General features: G+C 36.9%; 1 protein-coding gene across 1 annotated transcript in view; it reads right to left on the reverse strand.

Moving 5' to 3' along the window:
- Positions 1 to 23,152, reverse strand: part of TBX21 (T-box transcription factor 21) — a 408,658-nt gene that overhangs the window by 70,582 nt on the left and 314,924 nt on the right. Inside the window, exon 2 of the mRNA XM_044055268.1 lies at positions 15,922 to 16,076. Within this exon, the coding sequence (XP_043911203.1) occupies positions 15,922 to 16,076 (155 nt within the window). The remainder of the gene's footprint in view (positions 1 to 15,921; positions 16,077 to 23,152) is intronic.

Raw genomic sequence — 23,152 nt, forward strand, 5'->3', positions numbered from 1 at the left:
TTTACAATTGTACTTAAATATGCTACCAATTCATGTAATCCCATATGAACTGCAAAAGGAGGTAATTCTGGGTATGTTACAATTGCTGAGATGAGCAGTCTTAGCTAACATCGAACACTGCAACAATACTGATTTTGTGAACATTAATCGTGCCCAGACTTAGGAATGGTGTCCATTCCTGCCATGGTATTAGAAACCCAAAACACTTGGAGAAATTAAATCGGAAGAAAATAAAGAATGCTATATCATTTATTCAGTGCTATGAACACCTTTGCACAGTCAGTTTATGCACGTCTCCCACTTCTTGACAGCTGTCTTCCAGTATATATGGCCAGATTCCAAAAGAATTCCTCTCAATGTAGGTCTGCCCTGACTGGAAGATATGCTCTCAGTGTAAGTGACTTACTTTGGTATAAGGTGTATCTATAAGCAGGCTTACATCAGGGTCCAGATTCCAAAAGACCTGCCCTTAGTGTAAATGGTCACTTACACTGATTGCACATCTTTTGGAATCGGGCCCCTGCACATTTAGCTACACTCTTACAAAATGGAGAGGCTATGAGGAGATTCAGTACTGTTTAGGAGTCCCTAAACCCAGTGAGTGCTGGAGTCCTTAGGACTTTTTTTTTTACTGAAACCTGACATTCTGCAGGATGTTCCACACTCATAACCAATATAAAAATTTGTTTTGATAGACAAAAATATGTGTTGACGGATTTTCGAAATTAAGACTCATCACTGTAGAACATGGACTATATCAAATGGCACATCATGGGCATTTTGGACATAGTATCATTGTTTTCAGAAATATTTAAAAAAGGCAAGAAAAAACTGCAGACTTGTCTCACACCTTGTGTAACTTTAGTACAATTAAAAGAAAAAAAAACACAAGTAATGGTGAAGCACTATGTCACACAAAAAGGACTTTAATCCACTGGCTTAGCACTTTCAGCCCAGAAATTAGGCCTTTATCAGAACAAACTGTTAAAAACTGTCCCATTTTTATAGCATAATCAGTACATATCAAACCAATCAGATCTCAGTTTTCTTAAAACTTAATATGGAAGACTATATATGTGTGTAAAAATATAATATACAAAGCATACATTTTAACAAGCATATAAACTATTTACATTTATTGTAATAGGCTTTTCTTTTCAACACAGCTTTGTAGTTGACACCGTTGTTAAGCCCTGGTGCCATGCATGCATCCAAAAGAACCTGCCATTTGAACTCCCTAAAATCTAGTTCCCCATCTCTGTCTCCATTGAAACCACTGGAACAAGATCTATAACTGTGAAAAGAAACTTAACACTGTCATTGTTACCCACACAGTTTAAAGTGTGCTTATAAAGAGCACTGTCCAAATTTTACTTTTCAATGGCATAATAATGTTCATACATCCTGTTTTTAAGTTGCCTATTGGTCTTCCCAATATAAAACAAAAAACAGGCGGAGCATTTTGCCATGTATACCACAAAAGTAGATTTGCAACTGAAAATGCCTAGGTTACAATAGCAAATTCTGGTCCCCCTGAAATATATTTAGAAACATTGCAGCTTTTGCATTTAAAAGTACGTGTTACCATGAGGCTTTTTTCTTGGTCTTCTAACATTTCTTTGAAATTCCTTGCTCTTGTGTTAACAAAAATGGGGGCTTGTCTTACTACCATTTGACGATCACTGTTGGAAACTAATATTGTCCAGTTGTTCGACACTATGTTTTTGATTTCTTTGCTGTCTATGGTAAAGGTTAACAACATTGATGTAACCCAATCCTTCTTGTCCTGTGTGTTCCCTCTGAGCCCATCTTTTTCATTTGTGTTAATAGTGTCATGCACAATTTTGGAAGGGTACCCTCTGTTTTTTAAATTTAGAATGCAGTTCCTGCACTAACAGATCTGCTTCATCACTTGTAAGTCTCTTAAGTCTTACTAACTGCCCCTTTATAATGTTGCATTTCACATAAGTGGGATGCATACTGGAATAACTCAAAAGACCATTACTTGCTACATTTTTGTAACTGATACTGGACCCCCAAAAGTCTTTACCTTCCTCTTTAATAACCTCTAAATCTAAAAACTAAATCTTAAAATGATCCCAGCTACCAGTAAAATGCAAAAAAGAGGTGCTGTTATTCATGTCTTCAATAAACAGCAAGAGTTCAGTCTGTGTTCCTCTCCAAATAAAAAACAAATCATCAATAAAATGATGAGAACTCACAATTATGTGTCTATTGGTAAACTTGGGCATAATGTTGTTTTCCCAGTAAGCTAAAACTAAGTTGGCATAATTGGGAGCCATCCTGGCACCCATCGCCACACCCTTGATTTGCAAGAAATATTCATTGTCAAACATGAAGTAATTGTATGAAAGAATGTTGTCCATGCATTCCAACATGAACCTGCACTCTTCTAATTCATATTCTGCGCTGTTAATTAACAAATTCCCAACCCACTCTAAACCCAAATCATGGGGAATGCAGGTGTATAAAGATGGCACATTAACTGTCACCAACAAATCTCCAGCTTCAACCTTAATTTTATTGACTTTACTTAAAAAATCAAAAGAATCCCTGACAAAGCATTGTCTTCTGCACTATCTCAAGCAGAGTTTTGTCCATAAACTTGGAACATGGATCTAACTTCGATGTTGGTGAGGAAACTATAGGACTGTAGGGGGGACAATGCCCATCCTTGTGTATCTTTGGAATTCCAAAGAGATGTCCTGTCTTGGGTTTATCTACTGCAAAAAAACTCATACATATTCCTGGAAATCAAACCTTCTGCCAAAGCTTCAAAAAGCCAAGAATCTATTATTTTGCAAGCATCCAGTGTATTCATTATCCCTTTCCAACCACTGTATGAAAGGATGTACCTACTGCTTGTGCCATTACAAATGTTAGTCTGCACGCATGCGGCTGCAACAGCTGCACCACACAGACAGCCATGGCTCTAGAGGACTAAACAGACTCTGAGCATCAACATTAGCTATTCTGCATATGGGTGATGCTGAAACACAGTGGGGTTTCCCTGCACCCCTATCATGATAGAAGTCGATTCATTAAGTCTACAGTATAATTTGACATAATATTATACAAGGTGTTTCTTGAATTTTAAATAAATAAATTAGAGAACCTTGCTGCTGACATTCCAGTGGATGGGAGATCACCTGCTACATTGTGTTTCATATACATGTGTGTTTATGCTTAGAAGCCATACTGACAAACTTCTGAAGTCATAGCTATGTCTTTTTACAGCATTGCATTTGCTATAGATAATTGTAAGTTAATGTTGTCACCTAGCAATGCTCTGCTGGGCATATCAGTGTACATTATCCATCAGGGATATGTTTTGTTTTTTAGTCTGTTAGCCCATGGTACTACTGCACCAAATATTTGTCTATCCCCCAGAATATATACTGCAGTTTACACAGTTGTAGATTGTGGACATTGCTGCAGTAATTTGCATACATTTGCATACTTATTTCAACACAGTAGAGTATGCATATCTTTCACAGAGTTACAGTGACTTTTGTGATTGCGCTGGACTCTGCTGTAGGTCTTTTACTGCATACCAGCCTTATGCAAGTGCATTAGTATTTATGAATCCCATTATTAATTTCAAGTAACAATATACTGAAATACAGGCACTCCATTCCTGCACATTCCTATTCATTTTTATCACTGACTGAAGAAATGTTAAAGGGCAGATTGTGGTTTAGGAAGGAGAGTAAACCGCAGCTTCAATCCAGAAGTTGCAAAGTTTTTATAGTAAATCCCCACAGATTTTTGAAATAAGTTGCCTTGAGTCAGTATTCATTTAAAGAAAGTTTATGTGGATTAGCTCATTCACCTTATAGACTTGTATGTTTTTCCTGATCTGACAAAGTTAAAACTGCCTCACTCCTACTCTAGAAGTCTCAGAAAATGAAAGAAACAGCAACGTGAGCAACAGGAATAACACTAACAGTCTTGAGAAATGAAGTTTGATCAACAGTGACATGAGTAACAGAGGACTGATATGACATCTCAAAGAAATCTATCAGTTACAAGAATAATGATCACTTACACCTTCACTCACTCCTTTGCAGTAGCGACTCATGCTATTGGACTGCAGGCTGCAGTCCCCCAGCTGAAAACCAAAATAAAAAAAAATCCTGGAACTCACACATGCGTGCATGGAAACTCAAATCCGGACTGCTGTTTAACCAGTCCAGATTTAGAAGAAGGCAACAGTCTTACAAATGCCCCAGAAGTCTATGCAGTTACAACCACATAGACTGGAAGGGGATCGGACTGCAAGGTCTGCGAATGCTTTGGAATGCATAGCAGCAGCGCACTCATGTGTGCATTCCGGCACCGAGAACAGGAACTGGCTTATTGAGGAAATGGGTTGCTGGCTGCTTTGAATGAAGCTTGGCAAAATATCTGGCTTATGGAGGAAACGGGTGGCTGGCTGCTTTGAATGAAGCTTGGCAAACAATCTGGCTGCTTTGAATGAGGCTTTTGGAGGAAACAGATCTCCAGGTACTTGCTTTAGGTATGCAAGAACAGGAACTGGCTTGCTTTGAATGAGTGAGGAAACGGATGGCTGGCTGCTTTGAATGAAACAGGTCTCCAGGTACTTTCTTTAGGGTGTGTGTGTGTGTGTGTGTGTGTGTGTGTGTGTGTGTGTGTGTGTGTGTGTGTGTGTGTGTGTGTGTGTGTGTCTGTGTGTGAAATGCCCCAGTTAACTATAACTGGTGGCTAGAGAGAGTAACTCACATTCAAACCTTCAACCTTGGGTGCAGGTAGCAAGAACCTGAATTCTCTACCCACCACCACTTGTGAAAAGCATTCAGATTTTTGCCTATTTTTGCTCTGTTCTGTTCCTCATATAATCTGTGGTTTTAGAGTTTTCTGGATTTTCAGACATTTGAATTTCAGACTTCATATTCTTCAGAAAGTACACGGTACACAAAACATTTTATTCTAGCAAGTTTATAAGATCAATATTTGAAACGTGTCCCTATTTTTGGGGCTGTATTCTCCCATTACTGGCTTTGTGCAGTTTTTTTTGTGCTAAGAAGTTGAGAGCTATGGTGAGAACTGAATTCACTGAATATGTTTGGGGGCTGTATTCTCCCATTATTGGCTTTGTCCAGATGTTTGTGCTAAGAGGTTGAGAGCTATGGTGAGAACTGAATTCACTAAATGATAACCATTTAAGTTTCAGTCTTCCTGTCTTTCAAAAGACAGCTGATTTGGCATAGTGGTATGTTGCTCTGACTATAGTGCACAAGGTCCTGGGTTCAAGACTTGACAGTGAAATGCATGGCAGTAGCCCAGCATTTTATTCTAGCAACTTTCCAAGGTTATATAAGCAATGTTTAAAATGTGTACCTGGTCTTTGGGCTTTTGTCCCCCCAGTAGATTTTGGATTTTTCCAGTTATCTTGTGCTCATGTGCTGCAAAGTTGAGAGACACAGTTGAATGGCAAGTGGATTTTGCAAGGAGCTAAGAGCTTCAGGGGAAGAGAAGTTTAGTGCTGCTTATGCTGAATCTGCTTGCGTTGTTAATAACACGACAGGTAGTGTACTTGCTTTCAGTGCAGAAGGTTGTGTTCTCTACTTCCACAGTATGTAGATGTATTGTTGATACTGTACTGTGTTGTACTTTTAAAGGGGGTGGATGCTGCAGTCCTGAGAATGTCCTCTTTGGTGGAAATGCCTAGTAACTATCAACCTGTTATCATTTTGCCATCCATTCCTATTGCAATATTACTAGCATATCATTTTGTAATGTAACATGGGCAATTTATTCCTCAAGGGCAACAGGCACTTTATTTGTAGATGAAACAATGAAATATAATGTTGTTTGCTAGCAGCAACCTCTTCATTAGTTACAGATCTCATTAACGTGGAATTATTTAGATGACTTTTACTTCTGCAGAGATTGTGCATATTTACTGATACTGGTGGATTGTAGAAGTTTGAGTAGAATTTTATGATGGAAATGTTCTGAATTGGGCAGTTTTGTCATTATTGGTTCATGCATTTTGTTTCATTGTTTACTGGAAAAATGTTCAAAACAATAAATTTAAAACACCCTCTAACAACTGTACTGTATTATACAAGGAATATAATTTAATCCAGTCAGGAAGGTGTATCAAAGAACACATGTATGTTTTGTGTGTAAGGGGCCTATGATTTGAAAACAGCCCAAAGTTAATCTTTATCTGCCACTGGCCAGATGTATTTTCTTTGTGGGTTTCAGTGCTGTTTCAATGAATATGAGTTTCAAGGGCAGATAAGTTTAATGCTAAGTCTATTTTCATTGTGAGACTGCATTGCTTTGCTTAGCAGATGTCTGTTAGTGTTTGTGCTGTAAAATGTAAAATAAAGCTTTTAAATGAAATCCAAATCATAGCAGAAGTAAAGCAGTATGCACATCACAGTGTTTATGGTAAATGGGGTGAAATAGCCAAGTAATGGGACGTTGAAATGGCTGCAGGGGGGAAGCCCCATTCGACCATGATTTTGTGAGTGGGGAAGGGCAGTAAACTCAAAGACAGCCCCGGCTGAACTACACCTCTCAACTGTCCAGATTTTATGAATACATTTTTGCTTCTTATTTTTGGTTTGTTCCTCATAAAGTTTGTGATTTTCTGGCAAATCATTTAGGAATGAAGTCACTAAATAATGAGAGACATTGAGTTTCAGACTTCATAATCTTCAGAAAAATGCATGCTAAAGCAAGACCTGTTATTCTATTAACTGTCTAAGTTTATACAACAGCAATATTTAGTACTGTCTGTATGTTCCCCCAGTATATTTGGTCTTTCCAGATTTCCTGCATTAAGAGGTTGAGAGGTATGCGCAAATAAATTGCTTTATAGAATTAGGTATATCCAAACCTCTCAACTGTCCCCGACATTGGCTCAAAATGTTGCTCTCCCCCTAATAATCCCTCCACAAAATGGCAATTTTAGAAGACAATGTAGAGGGTTTAAAATTAAGAAATAATTGTAATGATCAGAGTTATAGATTACTTTTATTTCAGAAATACATGTAGAGTCTCTTATTTTGTCAGCTGCTCAACTTAACAGTACTAATATTAAAATGTGTCCCTTCTTTGACAGGTTCCCAGCTGTATTGTGTGGCTATTTTATATTTTTGCATCACATTTTTGGTCTGTTTTTCATAAAATTGTGTTTTTCTGGCAAATTAGTGGCAAATCATTAAAGATTGAAGTTAGAAAATAATGACAGACATTTGAGTTTCAGATTTCATACCCTTCAGAAAATTCATACTAATGCAAGACCTGCTATTCTATTATCTTTCTAAGTTTATAAGAGAAATATTGAAAAATTGTTCTTATTTTTGAGCCTTTGTCTCACTTCTGTTTATGGCTTTGTCCATATTTCTTGCTCTGAGGTTGAGCGGTATGACAAATGTGTCAGGGCCATCACCATCTGCCAGATACATTTCAAATTATGACATGCTTGTTGCAACCCACTTCCCCATGTAGTGACTCTGGATGTGTCCAAGCAAGGCAAGGAACAGTTATGCAGTGTAAGTGTGCAGAGTATCCCACCATCCAAGGTAGATACAAGTACTACAGTGGTTTTTCATCTGTCCTTGATTTTGCAGAATGTTCTGTTTTTCTGTCATATTTATATACTGTTGATTTATGCTTATTATTATTCAGAAAATGCATGTTGTTGCACTGCCTGTTGCTCTGTGTTTAAGTAGCAATGCTTTAATGACCATCAGGTAAGCTTGCCTGAGATTGTAAGATGCAAGTAAGCTTTAATAAGCATACTGTTAAAGAATTACCAACACTGAAAGCCTTTTTGTTGTTGCCATGCAGAGAATATTTACATAACTAGATAACGTATAAGCCTTAGGTATTGAAATGCATATGACAGTATTTGTAATAAAGGACAATATTACAGTATTTTCAGAAACTCACTACATTTGTTGGACACTTGCAGTCATCTTTGCAGGCTTTACCAGTAAACTAAACAGAATGCCAATATATCATGTGTGGTCCATAACCTGTGTAGTAATCCTTTAAGCAATTTATCTTGAGCTTGTTTCTTGTTTGCTGTTCATTTTTTACTTTGATCATGTTTTCCCCATGAAACAAGTAGATAGTTGTTGTCAGGCTGCAGGTCTTTTTTTGATAAGAATCATGTTTACCAGTGGGAGTATCACAGAGATTGCTACTTTCAGCATGTTACTTGGTACTTTTATAAAGCTGAATATAAATTATAATTAGAACTGCAGTACAAGGAGAAGTGGTTTGAGTTGAGTGTTGCTTGTTTTTTTATACTTGAATTTGACTGGCATTCCAGTAATGTATTTAAAAAGTAATTTATTTTTTCATGCCTCACAACCTTTTTGTTTCCATCTAGATATTAAGTAAGCTGTCATGTACCCAATGCATTGAAATATTTTTTTGTCTTCTATACTTCATTTTGTCTTGATTGGACACTCATAATGATGGTTTGGCACCCAGGGCAGCGTATTTAATTAAAGTAAAGTCAACAAATGGAAAACAATTGCTCTAAACAGTCCAGCCAACACAAATACAAAGGAGCAATTGAAAAAAAAAGCTTGAATCCTTGGTAATACGTAATACACTTTATTCCACAGAGACTCCTATTCCTTCGAACACATTAACGCTGTACAGAAATATATCCTGCATTTTCGTTTCAAGTGACTTCCTCAGATGAAGAAAACTGAATGCATACCTGCGGCATGATAGTATTCTTTTTTCTTCTTCTTGCAGTTCAGGTAGAAAGAGAAGTGGCTAACTCTGGCACAGCCTTGAAGAAATTTTCTGAAAGCAAAATGACATGGGTACTTAGAAATACTCTCCCTCCGACTCTTCTCTGAAAAAAAGACCTACAACTTGCGATGGCTTCTTTATAGGAATAGTCTTTGAAGACGGATAGATTCCAAGAAAACCTGCAGGTGATTTACGTCAATAAAAACATCTCTGCCACCTGTAAAGCTCCAGCATAATACAGAACGTGCCAAGTTCTGTATTATGCTGGAGCTTTACAGGTGGTGAGTGCCACATTCTGTATTATGCTGGAGCTTTACAGGTGGCAGAGATGTTTTTATTGACGTAAAGCGCCTGCAGGTTTTCTTGGAATCTATCCGTCTTCAAAGACAATTCCTATAAAGAAGCCATCGCAAGTTGTAGGTCTTTTTTTCAGAGAAGAGTCAGAGGGAGAGTATTTCTAAGTACCCATGTCATTTTGCTTTCAGAAGATTTCTTCAAGGCTGTGCTAGAGTTAGCCACTTCTCTTTCTACCTGAACTGCAAGAAGAAGAAAAAAGAATACTATCATGCCGCAGGTATGCATTCAGTTTTCTTCATCTGAGGAAGTCACTTGAAATGAAAATGCAGGATATATTTCTGTACAGCGTTAATGTGTTCGAAGGAATAGGAGTCTCTGTGGAATAAAGTGTATTACGTATTACCAAGGATTCGAGCTTTCTTTTTCAATTGCTCCTTTGTATTTGTATTTAATTAAAGTCCCAGTTTTTGTGGTTTTGAGCATAGCTCCACCCCTTTCTAGTTGGGCACATCCCTTCCCATTTGCCCCACCCATTCAACTGTCTCCTGCAGCCTCCCTTTGATTTGAAGTCACCAGCCGCCACTGCTCCTTTGGCTTCTAGTGCAGAAGGGTGGAATGGATCAAATGGGTCCATCAGCAGTATTTCCATTTATACAGGATCTTGTAAGTTAAACTGGTTGTTATTCTGAACATATTGGGTATAATTATGGGAAAGACTCACTTAAAGCTAAGCCAATTCATATCTTAAGAAAGAACTCATCATTCATGAATGCTGTTATTGTGTATAATCCCACTAGAGGGCACCCTAAGCTTTATGTTCTGTTGATTGCTGTGAGCTTTTTTGGGGGGACTGACATCAAACAGCAATTTTGTTTACGAAATGTTTCCATCATGAAATATTGTGAAGCAGGGGTTGTAAGACTGTAGCCCTGCTGTGGGTGGGTGGGGTTCTGGCCTACTCTTACACCAGTTCCCAAGGATATGTAAATTGGTATGGTTTACTTTTTTGGAATATTGTAGTCATAAGCAACTGGGAATATTGTGTGGTTCTTTGGCCGTGGAATATTGTGGAGTCATTTGGATTGGGAAAGTAATTAATATTGTGCAGCAAACTGCAAGCATGAATAAAGGACAGCCCACTCTGTAGGACATTACAGTAATGGGTTCTGGGTATGTATCATTCTGAAGGGTATAATGCAGCCAAGAGCACGTATGTGGGATATAGACTTGCCAGATCTAGGTTAGTTAATAAAGGATAGGTCATTTAACAGCAACATCACCAAGTGAAACTGAGTAAGGGTAAATCTGTTATAAAACTACCTCTCTGAAAAAGTAAGAACTAAAACACAATGAACAAGCAAACACTTGTTTGCTAAATTATCAGCAAATACAGTGCATGACAGTTCAATCTGAGGGTACCTCACACTGTAGCCACATACTATTTGAACTCAGGTCACCTCATTTAATATAAGTCCCTGAGATATAAGCTGCTGGTACTTTGGGTAGTTTGATGTCATGCCACAGACACAGCGTAGAAGGTCTCGACTCTCATATGTGGGTAGATTGATGTTGTGCCATAGACACAGCATAGAAGGTCTCTACCCTCATATGTGAGTAACTTGATATTGTGTCATAGACACAGAGTAGAAGGTCTCTGCCCTCATATATGGGTAGTTTGAAGTTGTGCCATAGACACAGCATAGAATGGTCTCTACCCTCATATGTCGGTAGTTTGATGTCATGCCATAGACACAGCATAGAATGGTCTTTACCCTCATATGTGGGTAGTTTGATGTCGTGCCATAGAAACAGCATAGAAGGTCTCTATCCTCATACGGCTGGTATCTTATAATCAATGACCCATTAACCTGATGGACAATACCCAAACATGTTATTCAGAGGATTATTTTAATATTGTACAGATTTGGATAAATATACACATCAAATTATCTGTGCATACAATATCTCTTTGGAGTGGTGAATTATATTAGTAGATTTGTGAACAGAGTCTATATATATATATATATATATATATATATATATATATATATATATATATATATATATAATACTGGTGTTAATGTTGTTGGACGATAAAATTCTGTTTAGTCATTATTAACTTAATATGCAGGACACACAGAGCTTCATATTTGGAGAAGCTGGCCCTGCCCTGAAATATTATTTTATTTTACTGGTACAAGCATAAAAAAAGTCTGTTATTTTAACATTCCTTCTACGACCATTTAATTTTTAAATCCAACGATACCTTGGTCACTTTTTCAATGCTTGTCGATAGATGCATACTGAGAGGACATGTTGTGGGGTGGGTCCTGCTAGGGTGCCAAATGATCATATCAGGGTAGTTCTATTTCTTTATTGTACACTGAATGAGCAATTTATTTTTTTTTGCTTTTGTTTATGAAATCAAGAAAGGACTAGTTACTGGCAATGCTAATACCCTTAGAAATGTTGACAACCTGGAATATATTTATAATACACATATGGTTGTTTATAATATACAAACTGAATTATACACAAGCATGGAGGAGTAATGCCTCCATATTTCTAAACGTAGTGCTGGGCAAGAACATGTGAATGTACAAAGTGACAGGCAGGCAGATCCACACAGTCTTGTTATAGCTGATTTAAACTGAAAGTCTCTAAATACAGTTCCTTGTGTGTTATAGCATGAACATCAGTAATTTAAACAATAATTTCAAGAAGCAATCGGTAACAACAGATTTTATGAAAATGAATGCATACAACAGTACCGTATATATATATATATGGTTACAGTTTGAAAGAGCGAGCATTTATGTGAGGAAATGCTTTTTTGTGTTCTAAAAAAAATGAATGTTCATAAGAGTGAATGTTCTTTCAAAAGGAGTTTTGCTGGCAGCCTTTTGTATAGGACTGTGTTGCAGTGGGGCAAGGGAATTTACCTCACTGTTGTGTGATCTTGGATTTAGTATATACATAAATACATGGGTCTACTTCACAAGAATGAAATATCCCATTACCGAAGATGAGAAGACCGAGACGTGAACTCCAAAACTTCATTTAAACAAACAACCATATAGTCAACCAGTTTCCCAAAGTAAGTGATCACTAGGCCAACAAGGGGAAATGTACCCTTTTCCCCACTGTAGTTGGATCCGGAGTTGGTATGGGTGTGAGGGTGGGGGGGCCTAGGTTGGAGATGGTGTGGTGTATTTTCTGTTTGTTGTTGGCCCAGTGGTTACTTACCATGGGAAACTTGTCTGATATGTGGTTGCTCATTTAAATGTAGTTTTGGAGTTCTCATCTCAGTCATCTTGTCTTCACTAATGTGACATTTTGTTCTTGTAAAGTAGACACAAACATATATACATATATATATATATATATATATATATATATATATATATATATATATATATATATATAATTAGCAGGGTATGTGGGGGAATTCAGGGGGTCTGGCCTCTATAAAAATACATTTTATTTTTTCATATTTTTGATAATTTTTGCTTTATTCTAAAGTGATTGTTCTTTGTGTATTCACTTTTTGTGAATGTTCAATACAGTCACACACACACTTATATATATATATATATATATATATATATATATATATATATATATATATATATATTTTTTTTTTTTTTTTTTTTTTGTAGGGACAAACACCCCTGACTCCAGCTTAGGGAGAATGATACTATAAAACAAAAACTAGCAACCCATTCTTTGAAGAAAATATCTCAGACTGAAATTACACATGTCATGCCCATGTATCTTGCTAAAACATGTTGTGAACAAAACAAACAAAAATCACTTTACACAATCTGGTTCAATCATACTTTAGCCGTAAATAATACCATTTAAATCTGAAGCAGCTGAAAGGAAGCCAATGCATATGCATGCATGCCTGCATGCATACATACATACACACCTCTTCCAGCATATGTTCATAGACTAGCTGTTCGACTTTGCCATTTTAAGCCTAGCCAGTTTCCCTTTTGTGCTTGAATTAATTTGTCTCATGTAGTTAGAGAGTGGCCTTACCCATCCCATGGTTGATAATTATATATCACCCCTAATGAGAATAACTGGGATCATGCCATAGATAATTTGAGGTGACCCATGCAAGGGATAAAGCATTTAGCAGCTGCCTCTGTCCATTAGTAGTACAGGGGGCAGTCCTGGGGTAAATGTTCTGTTTCCCATCAACAGATCCAAGTTGCCCTTGAATATGGACAGGGATGAACTTTGCTGTATATGGATGGGGAGTCTGTTCCAGAGTAGCAATATCCTCTGTTAGGTATACCTATACCTCCAAACTGTTCTGTTGATGTAGAAGAAGAGGTTTAGATCTCTAGACCATGTATTTCTGATGCCATTTGACTTGCTGATGTGCACAAAATCCATAAGTATTGCATAGGAGGATGCCTTATATGCCAGATGCATATTTAATGTAAAATCTCAAATGGACGGGAAACCACAAATTCACCTCCAGTTTAGCACCCATGTCCCTCGTGGGTTTGGGCAACAAATAAATGTCCCAAAATATCTTGCTCTGCCCACCTCTGGCTTATTTGTACACAAAATATAAAGGCTTCTACAGACTTAGGCAATTACAGACCCATAAGTCTGGCCAGCCTCATGTGCAAAGCCATGGAAAGACTTATAACAGAATTATTCAGTTAGGACATTGGGAACTTCCAAACACTGGACCATCTCAGTTTGAAGTTGTCAAGGGCAAGTCATGTATACTCATCCTGGTGGACTTTTTAGAAAAGGTAACCAAATCAATGGTTGAAGGCAAAATGGTACACACTGCATACTTCAGCCTGGCCAAAGCTTTTGATACAACTCCTTACTCAGGCATAGTAGAAAAGCTAAATAAACTGGAAATAATTCCCCTGTCACCCACTGGATTGCCCAACTGGCTCACAGATAAGATGCAGGAAATCAAAATTGGGAACGTTACCTCTGCAAAGAGACCAGTTACAAGTGGAATCCCCCATGGTTCTGTGCTGGAATCTCTCCTGTTTGGTATCTACTTTTCTGATGTAAAAGTCAATACCAAACAACTCTGGCTGAGGAAGTTTGCAGAAGACTGCAAGCCAGGAGCAGTCATTGAATTTCCAAATGACTTAGCCATCCTGCAGGACAGTTTGTCCTAAATAAATAACTGGTGCCAAAATCATGGACAGAAACAAATTGCTAAAAAATGCATTATTATATCCTTTGATAACTCATCTTCCACAGGGGACCACCACATTGACAGTACATCCCTAATAGTTGACCCAGTTGTTCTGGATTTGGGAACATTTGTGGACAGTGACCTAACTTTTGATCAACATGTGTCCATTGTTGTTACAAAGTTCTTCTATACTAGGGTTGCCAACTTTTCATGTCAACAATTCTGAACATGTACACACACAAGGAGCCGTTTATTAAAACATTAAGCGCTTTTGTCAGTAGTAAACCTTTCGACTTCATCAGAACAATACTAAACATACCTACATGGTTTATAAATGTTGATAACCAATACCACTTGCCTGAATTAATTAAAATCAATTACTAAACCAAGTACTTCTTAAAGAACTACACACTGAATACAGCAAGTGCGTATAAAGCCACATTGCCATGAAAATATTTACACTAAAATAAAATACATATGTTCTCAAAGAGGTATGAAAAAATATATAAATAAATGTACAAACTCATCACCCTTAATATATCAAGGCTACTTTTACACTTTACCTTAGGAAAAAGTTCGCTTTCAATTTTAGGACACTAGATATGGAGGCCACATCATTAATACCAGGGGCTGCAGAGTGTTACATTTTAATTGTCACCTTAACTGTTTATATTCCAAATACAGGTCTGCTCGCCCACTCCTAGAACCCAAGTCAACTTGATGTATAACAATGAATTTAAAACTGTGAGCAGGGTGACTCAAAATGTGTTTCGCCAGTGCGTTTGTTTTGTTATGCTTCTGGATATCATAAATACATTGGTAAATCCTATTCCTAAACTTTTTTGTGGTTTTACTAATATAGAAACTGTCACAGACTTGGTGCTTAGCCACATAAATCAGGCACTTACTACTACAATCAAATCTGTGTACTAATCTAATTGTGCCATAACTTGCAATAAAGACTTCTATACCCTCCAATATATGCCTGCATTTTGAACAGTGTCCACATTTCCTCATAGCCCCTTCAATAAGGGTTCTGGGGCTTTTTTCAATGAAGTTCTTAAAACATAAATCCTTTCTGTACACTACCACCAGTTTATCACCCACTTTATTCAAATAATTCTGTTAAATTTTAAAAATGGCCCAGTTCTTGAAAACGATATCCTTGATCCCTTGGAAATGAAAATTAAACGGTAGAACCAGAGCTTTGTTATACTCAACCCTTCTACTGACTGGGCTATTTTGAAGGTCAACCCTATCAACACCCCCCCAACCAAATATCCTAACTCCAAGATCACACTACAGTGGGGAAAATGGCAAATTACCAATGATGGCTCACTGTTTTTCTTCCTGGGAAAAAAATTGCTAAAAATGATTGTTCGACAGATAGAGGGTTCAACAAATAAAGTTTGATGAAGAGGCATTTGATGAGAAGGTCATTCGATGATGTAATACAGACCCTACTAAAACATGTTTAGTGTTTCATATTGAGAAAAATATATTAGCAGTTTTTGGGGTGTAAACAAATGTTTAAAAGCTTGTAACTGCCTGTACAACTGTTAATGACATTTTAAGAGATCAGGAGAAACTGATCAAGATGGACAGCATATTTCCCCATGCACAAGACCCCTGCTTTTTGTTCACAGAGTAGTAAGATTTATTACCTGGCATGTTTCCTTCTGCCTTCCCACATTGGACCCACTTTCCACCCTGATATCTCCAGTGGTGTTGATCTGCTAAAATAATATCGACAGAGATGCTGTAATGGGATGCTGGATCTAAGCCAGTTATGTTGAAGCTCAGATAGGGAAACATCCTCCTAGAACAGAGTGAAAACAAGAGAAAATCCATCATTTCAATCTGAACATTAAGAAATATTCCAGTGTTTGCATGAATCTCCAAAACATGTAGTAATGAGCTAATCATTTCAAAGGTTTCATTCCGAACTTAATTCTTATAAAAACGCTTTCTACATAATATATCTATCTAATACCACATTCATTTTTATAAGACCTATATTTTTTATTCCTTTTTGCAACAGATCAAAACAGACCGATACTTAAAGTGAAATAGTCGTATATGTTACTCTGTTTGTGTTGCATGCCCTAGATGTTGACAGATGATTTTTTATGACTTTATATTATACATAGAAAACTTCTTGCCCCAAGGTTAGTGGTCACCGCATACTATGCAACTTCATGAACTGTACTCTGTGGGGCAGGAAGGGTTTATGGTTTGACTAAAGAGATGTAGATCAGATAAGAGGCTGCTCGTATGCTGGGGTAGCTTTTTTTTTTGGTATGCAGTGTAAATACTTTACTAATTACCACATTTTCATTTTTATACACTATGTAATCCCTATACGTGGTGAACTTGTCATTTTGATGCTGATTGCTAACACAGTGAGTTTATACAAAGGTCTACTTGAAATGATTGAATCCCCACTTAACCAAATCCAAAATGAGCGAGACAACATCACTGAAGTTGCAAAACACCAACACCACATATTATGGATTTTTTTTACAGGGAAAATGAACAGTTGGCCAACACTGGGAAATTTGCTCTTTTCCCCAGTGTAGTGCGAGTCAGGAGTTGATATATTTAGTTGGGAGTCTGTGGGGGGCACAGCCCCAGACATTGGGGGGTGTTGGGGACATATCACCCCACCTGGGTGGGTTTTACATGATGTGTTTTGTTTTTTGTTTTATGTTGGCCAACTGTTCATTTTGCATGTAAAAAGTTTACTAATATGTTGTGTCTGTGTTTTGCTAGTTCGGTGATGTTATCTCGATATTCAGATTCGGGTAAGTAGGAATTTGTTGTTTTTAAGTAATCCCTTTATGCAATACTAATAAAATAACCTTATGCAAGACAATCAGTGCTGATAATTAACTTTCAATAATTCACCATTGTTAAGCATGTAAATTTAAATATTGCTATCAACTGTTCTGTCTAGTCTTAATCTCAAGTTTGATTTAACAATGCTCCTAAAACAAAACTGTTAAACACACGCATTAACTATTTATTACATAAATTTTGATGAGCTTATTCTTTTATTTTCACTATATTAGAAATCATAACAACTGGACCTGTGACTATACACTTTGTATTGCAGCCTACTTTAAGTAACTATAGATCGTAAGCACGTTGCTCCTTGTCAATGTCTTTTTCAATGTCAATTTTCATTATATAATCCTATGGAACTAATTTATTTGTGAAGGAGTTAGTTTCTGATTTCTAATAGTTCTCAGTTGCATATTTCTAATTTCTGTAATAATCTTTTTTTCCTGTCGTATTGACAGTTTGGCTTTGGTTTTCGGATTTCTAGTGATAACTTTTTTAGCCACTATGACCACTAAAGTCAGCAATGCTTTCACTTCTTCAGTACATTTTATTTTATACTAACTCACCAAAACATCTCTATACTGAGGTCAAACTCTCTTTCAAATATAATACTTTGCATATTATTCAAGTCATTTTTGAAGTGAAAGAACTCTGTACATTTCCAAAATATATTTTCCAAAAAATCTTTCTGAGCAATTTCAACTCCAATATATGCCTCTTGTTTGTAGGAACATTTTTTTCAAGTCTTGTCGGAGTATATAAATATTTATGCAACATTTCCATGAAAAATTGTAGGGCTGAGGCACATTTTCCTCTGCTGATCATCTGAAATATTTAATCACCCAGTTCACAGGTGAATTCTAGGCTAACTGCCCTGAAGGGTCATTTTAAGCCTAGCCAATAACCTGAGGTCAGAATCAAACCCTGTACCTTTGACAATCTTAACCATTATGTCAAACCCACCTTCCAGTCTATCTTATTTCTACTTTCTACTGTTTTACTTTCTTAGATCTAATATTGCCATATATGCTTTGCTTATTACTCTTTTCTGGTCTGCCATTTATGTTCTGGCCTCTGATATAAAATTGACTGCTTGCAGTTTAAACCTCATCTCCCTTTATCATCTTCTCTGATAATCTTTGTTTTTGTTCTCCAAATGCCCATTTACTTTTCTGCCTTTCATATTAGTATACATAGTATAATGTACTGGTGCTGCTTTATTTTTCCATGGTCTAACTTCCGTTAACATAAAGATTTGCTTAATAATTTTAGGTATATAAGGCTGTACATAATGTTCTTTATATTCCTTTCCTAACTCCGCCCAAATGACCTTGCATGATCCTGTTGTTACCTCATCAGACACTATACCTATCACGTGTTTCCATTAGGGCTTATATTCTGCACTCTGCATCAAATACATTATTCTGATTTGTGTGGCCTTATAGTATGCCTCCACATCTGGAAGTACAAAATGACTCTGTTCCTCTGTCAGCATTAGTTTTTACCATTTCATTCTTTCAGTTTTGTTATCATAAAGAAGCTCCTTAATTTCCTTTTTCATATTTATCCATATCTGATATCTCAGATGATACATCTAAGCTTGACCTACATAAAGACCCTGCAGAACTAAAAACATCTAAATCACTTGCATCTTATTATCAATGTTCATAAATAACAATTCCCACAATCTTACTTACAATCTTTCAAGTAATTTCTTCAAACATTTCTTTATCTGCTTGCTCAACATCCTGTTTCAACCAAATTTCCCAAGTATATCATCTTATCATAATGCCACAAAAAAGGGAAGTGCTATACCAAGTCACATGACGAGGCATAATTCATTACTATAGCCTTTGTTTTTGCTTGACTTGATTTTATATCCTGCTATACTATTAAAATCTTTCAGTTTATCGAATGCATTTTATACAATTTCTAGATCATTAACATATATTATGTCATCTGCAAAAAGGGATATTTTCTTATTAGTATTCTCCTGTGTTCCTGGCTAATGTTTATAAACATGAAGCAAATGAAAGTGCTCACCCATGTGTACTTATTCCTATAAGGCTAAATACTTTAAACAGCTCACCTCCACACTACACCCTACGTCGAGCTACTCTGTACAAACTAGATATTAATGCTGTCTGTGTTTCTGGAAACCCAAATGCCTTAAATGATTTCTTCATAAATTCCCAGCTCACTCTGTCAAATGATGTTTCAGCATCCAAACCTATGACTATTAATATATTATTATTATCTAGTGTACCCTTTGAATCGTAAGGGCTCTGTTATCATGATCAGATGTTGGCCTGCCTTCTATAAACCCATGATGATGCAGGTTTTGCTCTCAGTGCCTTTTTTTTTAATTTCACTTTCCTCTATTTTTGATGTTAATGCCACTCTCTCTACTTTAAGTGATGCCATTGTAATAGTCGTAAGTTACTATTTCATTCCTGCTCCTTTTAACCTCTACATCTTGTCAGTACTGTGGACTGTAATCATTTACTATTATATTCATAATTTTCAATCAGCCTGCTTCTATTGTACTGTTCTTATAATTCCTGATTTTAGTAGTAATCGTTTCAGCCTTTTGTTACCTCAAACATTGAGCCTACAATGTGGTTCCTCTAGGATTATTGTCTGAAAATAGTTGTTTGAAAACAATTTCTCTGTCTCCATTCATATTGTTTGTCTAAGTTCTCTTGCATAGCCATTCAACCATCTTTCAATTGCTCTTCAACCTGTTGTGTTCTACTTATTGTGTTTTGCTTCTCTAAATCTCTTACTTTTTAAACCCTCTAGATATCTACTGTGACTATTATTCCACATCTAATTTACTTTCATTGTTACCACATTTCTAATCATCATCATCATCAGCCCCCTTTTTCCCATTTTCTACATGGGGTAGGGGAATCGTGTTAACTGTCACCATCTCTCTCAATTTAGTGCCACACTCCTGCCTTCTTCGACAGTCATGCCTGACTGTCACAGATCTTCTTTTACACAATCTATCCATCTCTTTGCTGGACATCCTTGTTTCCTCTTCACTTCTTCCTATCTGTCCCAAATCTTCTTCACCAGATTGTCTTCTGCTTTTCTGCATGTGTCCAAACCACCGTAATCTATTCTCTTTTATATTTTCTGTTATCGGAGCTACTTTGGCTTCTGCTCTTGTATTCTCATATCTCATCTGTCCCACAGAGTACATCCTACTGCCCTTCTCAGGCACTTCATTTCCATCACCACTAGCTTCTTCATCTGCTCTGCCTTTACTGCCCAGGTTTCTATACTATACAGTAGTACTGGTCACACCACTGTCTTGTTCACCTTACTTTTCAGCTTTTTTGGCATTCTTCTGTCATAGACTACACCTGATACTCTATGCCAGTTGCCTGCAGCCCCTCTGATTCTAGCTTTGACCTCTTCATTCAGACTTTTCTCCTCAACCACCCCTCCCAGATCCTTGAAGCTATTTACCTGTTCCACTATCTTCCCTTCTATCTCAATTCTCAGCTTCTTCTGATTTCCCCAATGTTCTGCCATTACAACAATCTTATCTGTGCTTAGTTTCATCCCATGTGCCTTCACTTTTGCATTCCATTGCTCTATCCTTTGCTGGAGTTCTTGCTCAGAGTCTGCCTGTAATGCCACATCGTCTGCATACAGCAACTTTGTTGATCTGTCCTGTCCAACCAGTTTGCTAATGTAGTCCATCACCAATATGAACAGCAGTGGGCTCAGAGCTGATCCCTTGTGTATACCCACTGCCACTGGAAACCCCTCCGTGAGGCCAAGCACTGTTCATACTTGAGTCACTGAGTTCTTGTACATAGCCTGCACTAATTCTAATTCTACCAGTGTTTTTGGGACTTCAAACAACTGCAGTACTGCCCAGATCCACTTTCTTGATTTTTTTATCACATTTCTAATCCTCAATTTGCAATTATCTCACTTCTTTGCAAATTCTTTACTGTTTTGGTAGGAATATAATAACATTTCAGTTAAAGTTTGATCTACCAATTATTAAACAGCTTCCTTTTCAGAAGAGATGCTAGATAATGCCAATGTTTATCACAATAATGTTTATTTGCATAATCTGGATAGATGTGTGATATGACACTATTTACAGATTGGTTCTCTTGGTTTGCACCATGTTACAGTATTCATTTGATATACAACTTCTATCTACTCTTACCCAAGAACATATTTTGCTGCAAATGTATATATATTCCACTTCATTCTAACTTACTTACATTACACCACTAAGTCTAAATGCATACATACATACATATATCCTGACCCCAGTCAGTATTCCATGGTATTGTGGACTTCCACAGATGTCTTTCTTATTTCCTATAGTGTTCCAGTTTCCTCTTACCACCACACATCCTTGATGGAAGACTTTAACTTCTCCGGTAATGTTCTTTATATCCTGTCTTACTACTTTTGGTGGAATATGCAGAGGCTCTTAACATTAACCTGCCCAAGCACCAAGGACCTCCGAAGCTGAAACGCAAACAAACACCACCCCCAAACATAATAATGCGTAGAACACAAGCAAGCTACAGAAGATATCTGTATGTGCACATACATTATACTGCCCAGAAGGCCTGGGAGCAGAGAATGAATAACTTCAATGCACGTTCCCTAGAAGTGTTGAGAAGACAGAAAAAAACACGGAAAACTAATATATAGAATTGGAATGTTTTTCTCAGGAAGATTATTAAAAGCAAATAAAACAACAACAAAAAATGCATTTAAGGACAATATTCGGGGAATGTAGAAAATACTCTGTCACAGAAAGAGCTGAATGCGCCTGGAATAATTTTCTAACAGAAATAATTGCAGATGAAAGTAAAGATGTTATAATGCTCTGCTACTTGGAAGATGAAGAGAATCTACATATCAGCGAATGTCCTGCAATTGAACTGATTTAATGAGAAACACTGATAGAGGTTACAGCTGGGATTAGCCCTATCAGTTATCAGATTTGGCTTTCCTCTGTTCCTAGGAAACAATGTCATGTCAAAAGTTAGATAATAATACTGAAATATAATATTTTAAGCCGCTTTGCTTAAAAGATGCCATACATAACTTCTTCACAAAGGATGTGCCATGCAAGTGTAACAGGACTTATTTGATCATTGCTTTTCGGTTTAGTACTGACCTTAAGCTTTGCAGTTTGCTCAAGCCCTCCTTGAACCCTCAGGCCCCTTACAAAGTTAGCTTACTGGAACTCTATTACCTAACCATTATCACAGACTCAACTTAGCTACCAAAATCTGCTGGGGGACAAAGTAATACAATGATCTACATTGTACTAAATTCAAATTTTACTTCTCTAATGCAATGACTACCTACGTCTTACTGCAGTCAGTTTAGAGTACTGCAATGTCTTCCTAATGTAGTACATGTAAACATGTAGTTAGCTTCATCAAAATGCTTTTATTTGTTAGTTCTTTCTGTATTGTATGAACTTAATATACAGCCCAGAGTATCTGTATAATCTGTGTATACTGTATGTAATGTCATCCTGCTGTTTTCATTCAGTATAATGTTCCACTCTGCCTTAATTGAGAGATTAAGGTAGAATAGCTCACCTAAATAGTACACAGTAAACAAATGGATAAGTAAAAGAAACGCGGTATCACTACAAACTGCTAGGAGAGAAGCACAAGTGCTTTAGAGGCACTTATTATACTAGAGAGCGGTGATGGGTCAGTGTAGTACAGCCTCTGTGTTATAACAGTGTGAGGCACGTGTTCAACTTCGGCTTCTGCGGATTTATAAATGGGCCTTTATTTATTTATTCATTCTATGCAGCCTCTTTTTAAGGGGAGACCAAAGGTGGTATTTCTACTATTTTAATTACCAAATACATTTTTAAATGTAAAACAAATCCCATCACAAATGTAAAATAATACAATCAACAAACTGTCTATACTATTATTAAAATATTTATGTATGTATGTACGTTTGCCAGGGAAGTACACTATTCAGTACTGAACATTTACAGCTACTGCCCAGGTGAATGCTTATACGCAATAGGTA

Source organism: Protopterus annectens, chromosome 13.part0, assembly GCF_019279795.1.
Source record: "Protopterus annectens isolate FY-2018-M chromosome 13.part0, PAN1.0, whole genome shotgun sequence".
NCBI lineage: Eukaryota > Metazoa > Chordata > Ceratodontiformes > Protopteridae > Protopterus > Protopterus annectens.